The sequence below is a fragment of the Mus caroli genome, chromosome 10 (genome assembly GCF_900094665.2).
Source record: "Mus caroli chromosome 10, CAROLI_EIJ_v1.1, whole genome shotgun sequence".
NCBI classification, from domain to species: domain Eukaryota; kingdom Metazoa; phylum Chordata; class Mammalia; order Rodentia; family Muridae; genus Mus; species Mus caroli.
In genome coordinates, this window is record NC_034579.1 from 82033636 (window position 1) to 82040400 (window position 6765).

The window sequence follows — 6765 nt, forward strand, 5'->3', positions numbered from 1 at the left end:
CTGACTGATGGTTTGAAGGCAACCTGAACTTCCAGTGTGACCCTTTCTCAAAAACTGAGACCAAACCCACACCTTAGCTTGTGAGTATTTATTTCCAGATTGCATCTTTGAAGATACTAGGTGATCATGTTAAAAATTAGTGCTCTGGGGCTGGAGAGATAGCCCAGTGGTCCCAGGGTTGGTTTCTAACACTCACACAGGATGATTCACAACTGTCCTTAACTCCAGCTCTAGGAGATATGACGACTTCTCCTGGCTCCCATTGGTACCTGCATTCATTTGCACATACAGATACACATAATTTAAAATAAACCTTAACAAAAAAATAAATAAAATAAAAATAGGTGTTCTGTATTTGTGCCCCTTGCATCAGGTATAAGAAAGGTATGAGCTAGTGTGCTAACATGGAGCATATAAATTAAATAATCCTGAAGTTCTGTCTCACCATTTTCCAATCTTGCTGATCTAAGTAATCAGAGCAACTGCTGTCTATACCCAAGAGCAGTTTCTTCTGGTGCCATGTCCTCTCGTGTTGCTGCTTCACCATCTACTAGGGCTTCCTTGTCATTCCAAGTGTAAAGATGGGTATTACACATCTTCATTCCAGCTTGCAAAGATGAAAGAGACAAAATACAATAATAGGTAAAATAAAAAGAACACAACTTTAATTTCATTTCAGATGGCAGATTCAGGTAGAGTAAAATAGCCTGCCCTCCCTGCTGTTTGTGTGGCTCTGGTAGGAAGCTTCCCTGAGCCCAAGCTTGAGACCTGCATGGGCAGCATTAACAGACCCTGTCTCAAACAAAAGTATCCTGCGAAGAAGCTCTAAGCACTGACCAGTGGTCAGCATTTTACTCCTCAGTGTAACCAAAAGGACCTTAGAGCATCAGAGTTCTGCTTTTAGTAAGGAGTTTTGTATTATCTCAGGTAGCAGACAGAATGCTGCCGCTGAGCCATAAGTAAACTGGTTGGCCCTCTTGGAGTGTGCAGCTAAATAGGATCCTGCGTACAACCAAGGTATCCCGTAAGTGTGTTTATAGATTGTATAGATTTCTCTTTGTGAAAGTATGTATGTGTGTTGGTGAATGATCATGTCATATATGTGCACCTACTTGGGGTCCACAGGTTGGCAGCAGATGTTTTCCCCATTACCCTCTGCTGTGCTCTCTGACTTGGCTGTTATCCAGCTTTCTATGTGTCCCACTGTGCCTGCCTGGCTCTTCTGTGGGTGCTGAGGGATGCACTCTGCCATCCTCAGCCTTGAGTGACAAGTGCTTCCCCACCTCCAGCCCCCGAACCTTCTCCGTAGGACCAGACGGATAACATAATTGTAGAAAGTAATCAGGGCACCATGTATCTTGATGTGGTGTGTGTTAGGTTTTGATAGTAGATGTTGCATTTTGCCTCTGTAGAACTCTTATTCTCTTTAAATTCTTTCTAAGATGAATTGTTCACCTTCCCATTTCATGCCCTCATTCCCCTTTTCAGACTTGGGAAGTTTGAATTTGGACTAAACTATACTTGCTTATTTGCCTACAGGCACATCCTATGTAAGCCTATCTCTGACTAATTCTTATTCTTTCTCTTGCTTTTCATGGAAAAAAATGATTCATTTGCGAATAATTATTAAGCTGCTGTTACAGATGGGCAGTGGTGGTGCACGCCTTTAATCCCAGCACTTTGGAGGCAGAGACAGGCGGATTTCAGAGTTCAAGGCTAGCCTGGTCTACAGAGTAAGTTCCAGGACAGCGAGGGCTATACAGAGAAACCTTGTCTCAAAAAACCAAACAAACAAAAGCTGCTGTTACATTTCAGGTCCTGTTCTAAGTAGGCCTGGGTTGAGTTTGTATTTTGTTTTATTGGTTTATTGCTCTGATAATGAATTTAATAAAGCTGAGAGTTTAATATTTCTCTTAGTGAATATATAAAAACTGTATGACATATTCCAGTATGATAGTTATTCCACTCTTAGGAAGACATGGTACATGAGAAATGCTTAAGCTACTTAGATTCTAGTTTACAGATCTGCCCTTCATTGCTCTCTCTTACCATCTTAACCAAACACTTTTATTCTTCTGTCTCTAACCCTTCTAGAAACTGGCAGACCTTTCTCTCCGGATTCAGCAAATTGAAACAACTCTCAATATTTTAGATGCAAAGGTTTGTATTTCTAAATAGAGGATAAATGGTCACCATCTTTCTCAGTCATACTTAAAATGTATTTGGGGGTGTTTTATCTGTTGAGTGATACAGTGTTGCACATAAAAACAAATTGCAAGGCAATGAATGGTGTTCATTATAGACATTAACTTAGTCATTTCAAATGAACTCGTGGTTTCAGATTTCTTTGATTATGCCACTTAAAAGTACAATATAAACAACATGGTTACGAATTAATCTGTTATGTGGGACACATAATTTAATGGAAACTCAAAATTATTTTTAATGGCTATAATGTAGTAATAGTAGCACAATAATGTAATAAGTGAACTAAAACGTAAATATTTCCAGAGCAAGACTTACTGACACTATCTGATATTTTCATTTGTATATATTTTGAAAGTTATGAAAGTATTGATAGAGTATCAGTTTGAAATTACAAATTACAGAAAAGCTGGTTAAGTCTGAGGTGATAATCCCAGTACTCAGGAGGCTGAGGCAAGAGAATAATGCGTTTGACACCAGCCTGATCCATACAGAGGGAGACTGTCTCTTAAAAAACAAATAAATAAAAATTTTTTTTAAATGAAAGAAACAAAACAACAAACAAAGTCCCATGTTACCAGGGAAAAAATCATTTTTATTTAAAACCTAGAGATTTTGATAATAACTGACACATTCAATTTTAGCTTGGTTTAATTTGTAATGCTATGCATGTTCTTCCTGTTTATGAGGTAGAGAATTTATTTTTGTAACTTTTATTCTCCCCTCCCTGATACCCCATAAAAGTGTACTGTGGCCATGTTTTCAAAAGGTAGTTTAACTTTTTTAATTGATTAAAATATTTACTATTTGAGTGGAAAATTTTATGTTCACATTAGCATAAGGAAATGAAGGTGGGTATGTATACTTTCTCTGCCCTCTGTGGACTTCAGCGAGTGTATCTGTTGCCTTAGAACATTTCTTTGGCATGGAAATCTTGAAGCTGGCCTTGAACGTGCTGGGGACATTATGTCAGTCACAACTATACCCACTGGTGACTTTGGGGCCACTGCCACTTTGCTAAGCACTGTCCTCAGTCAGCACTTCGCAATGACTTTTGCTGCCTGAGATCCTATCACCGGGGAGTTCTTCTACTCTTTCTTGTGACTGAATCTTATTTAACAGTTAGGAATTTTAAAGTGCTGCCATCCAAGGACACAGGTTACATTTCTGTGTGGGCAGTTAGCCTTAGTATTTCCCTGGCTGTAGTACAATGTCTACAGTCAGCCAAACAGCTGGTGAAGACGAGTCATATAGCACCCGACAAAAGCAGGACGAGTTTTTATAAGTCTAATAACCCAAGTGCTTATCTTTTTTGTTTTGAAATGTTTACCATTCGAGTCTGAAATGTTGGCAATATGTCTATTTGTTGTGTATGAAGAGAGCATATTTAGGTAATATTCAATGATAAATGTTTAAAGAGAGAAAAACAAGCTGTGTCATATGTTAAAATGTAAAGGCGTATCTCATATAATTAAAACTCAAAATTGGTAGAGGACTAGGGAGAAGACTCAGCTGGTGAAATACCAGCTACGCAGGCTTGAGGGCCCAAGTTCAGATGGGCGAGAGGAGGATCCAGCTCCTGCAGCTGAGCGAGGAGCTGCAAGGTCTCTGAGAGACCCAGCACACACACACACACACACACACACACACACACACACAGCACACACACACACACACACACAGCACATGCAAGAAAAACGTAGAGTACTTTTCACTAGCAAGGCATCTTTAATAAAAATGTTTAAAATAGTTTTATAAGGAAAATGTTTCCATCCCCTTACAGATAACAAAAGTAGGACATAAGGAAGGTGGGCCAGGGAGCCCACAAGCATATTAGAACTTCAGTACACTTTGGCAGTCAAATTCCAAAGCCCATGTTCAATCCTCTGTGGGCTGTGGGCTGAATGATAATTTGTAAGGAAAGAAAGGTTATCAACTAAATTAAACTTTTGAAAAAAAAAAAAAACTTTCAAAGAACAGTGTTTTTCACTTTTAATTTATGACATGGAGATTGAAGGTAGAGTTCTGAACCTGTCTACACGGTTGTATAGGTTTAAAGGAGCTAAGTAAGAATCCACAGTTCAAAAGTTTTATTTGTGCTCCAAGACTGATCTTCATATGCTCACACTAATTCATGTTTCTCAGCTGTCATCTATCCCAGGCCTAGAGGACGTCACAGTTGAAGTGTCTCCTTTAAATGTCACTGCTGTCACAAACGGATCACATTCTGAAACCACTTCGGAGCAACTGCAGGTAAGCGCCCGAGTTACAAGAAATGCAGGGCATCTGGGTTGAACAGGACAGCCAACGCTAAATATGTGCGAAATTCTTGGTAGTCAAATCATAAAACCTTAAGCTTTAAATATCAATCCAAAATTAACAAGACCCAACGGCTATATATTTCAATTTTCTGAAAAAGATATAGTTTTGACATTGACTTGTTTGAATCTGCATTCTACATCATGATAAGAGTCACTGTATTGTCAGCTTTTATGCTATAATATTCTTTTATGTTTCTATACATTAAAGTTTTTTACTATTTATCTTAAAATCTCCATTATATATACATCTCAATAAGGTACTGAAATATGAAACAATCACCAAACTGGTGAGCCACTAAAATAATATCAGCAAAGTAGTCACCTGTATGGGTACATTTTACGTTTGCACGTAGAAGTGCTCTGACACAGTCTGTAGGTCATCTGTGCTCATCCTCAGAAGAGCCCTGCGGCCCCTCGTAGCTGCTCTTCTATGCCTGATTCCACATCTCGGGATTCACCTAGACAAGCATGGAGAGTATTCAGAAAAAATAATTTGCATCTCTAATGAACATTCTTTTTTGTTTGTTTTTGTTTTTGTTTTGTTTTTCGAGACAGGGTTTCTCTGTATAGCCTGGGCTGTCTTGGAACTCACTTTGTAGACCAGGCTGGCCTCGAACTCAGAAATCCGCCTGCCTCTGCCTCCCGAGTGCTGGGATTAAAGGCATGCGCCACCATGCCTGGCTTCTAATGAACATTCTTGTCAGTATTCCTTAAGCAGTCAACTGTTTACATCGTAATAGGTACCATAAGTAATCTAGAGAAAGTTAAGTTCAGGCCAAGGCCACTTTCTACAGGAGACTAGCAGATTTCAGTATCTGTGGGGTCCAAAGCCAGTCTCCTGCAGATCTCAAAATGCCTAGTACTATTAATCACTCCTGAATTTCTTAATTTGCTTTGCAGACTCAGAATCACCTTTCGTATGTCTGATAATTTTTGAGTTGTAAATTAGTTTGTTTAGAATATCTGGAAGTTCTTATAGCCTTCCTGGATTTATACAATTGTGATAGTTATTATATTGATCAGCTTAATAAAAGGACTCTTAAGGTGTGTTAATATTTAGATTGACCCCTCTTTTTTCCTTCACTGACATTAACTAGTGAACTTTTATATAAAATATTTTGAAGCCAGGTGGTAGTGTACATCATTAATGCTACCACTCAGGAAGCAGAGGCAGGCAGGTCTCTATGAGTTCAAGGCCAGCCTGGGCTACAGAGTGAGTTCTAAGACAGCCAGTGCTATGAAAAGAAATCCAGTCTCAAAAAGCCAGTGTGTATGTTTGTGTGTGTGTGTGTTTATATATGTGTGTATGTACACATATATATGTGTGTGTGTGTATGTATATATATGTATATATATATGTATATATATGTGTGTGTGTTGTGTGTGTATGTATATGTGTGTGTACACACACATATATGTACATTATATACATATATATATATTTTTTGAAAGGAGCTAAATATTGCTTTATGAAGATTTCCATGGTTATGATAGTCAAATCAGCTATGCACTTTTGATATATATGCGTACATATACAGCTCTGGCACATGGGAGGTGAAGGCAGGAGTTCAAGGTCATCCCTAGCTAAATAGAGAATTGGAGGCCAATCTATATGAAACCCCTGTCTCAACAAACCACCCTTTCATTACTCTTTCTAAACTATGAGTCAAAATCCTAAGGTCTGCATACTGATTTCATACAACTTTAATCTAAGATCTTTGTTGTACAGAAACTAGAATATCTAGTTGTACAGATTGAGATCAATTGGAGAATAAAATGAAGGACAGTTGAGAGAAGGGATTATGATGCTTAATGGACCATTCACATAGTAAAGGCATGCCAGTATGTAATTAAACCCTGCGAAGGCATGGTTGTTGGTTGGTGGGCACAACATAACTACTGGAAGTTGAAGACTGTTGAAGACTGGATAGAGTTTCATTTTCTCTGCTGAGCTTGGGTGAGCCATGCATAAAGACTTTTAGAAATGCACTTGGATATTTTTTCTTTTCATGGGTAATGATGTTTCAGACTTCTATTTGCAGATGAATATTTATACTCATATATTTCATTCACTTTTGTAACATTTAACAATATCACCTCAGGCTGGTGAGATGGCTCAGTGGGTAAGAGCACCCGACTGCTCTTCCGAAGGTCCGGAGTTCAAATCCCAGCAACCACATGGTGGCTCACAACCATCCATAACGAGATCTGACTCCCTCAGCCAGGCGTGGTGGCGCAC

The 6765-nt window shown here is 38.8% G+C and overlaps 1 protein-coding gene across 3 annotated transcripts in view; it reads left to right on the top strand.

The window, feature by feature from the left end:
* Positions 1–6765, top strand: part of Washc3 (WASH complex subunit 3) — a 48296-nt gene that overhangs the window by 12468 nt on the left and 29063 nt on the right. For all 3 annotated transcript variants that reach the window (XM_021174420.1, XM_021174421.1, XM_021174422.2), the window contains exons 3-4: positions 2095–2160; positions 4351–4458. In XM_021174420.1, coding sequence (XP_021030079.1) covers positions 2095–2160; positions 4351–4458 — 174 coding nt within the window. The remainder of the gene's footprint in view (positions 1–2094; positions 2161–4350; positions 4459–6765) is intronic.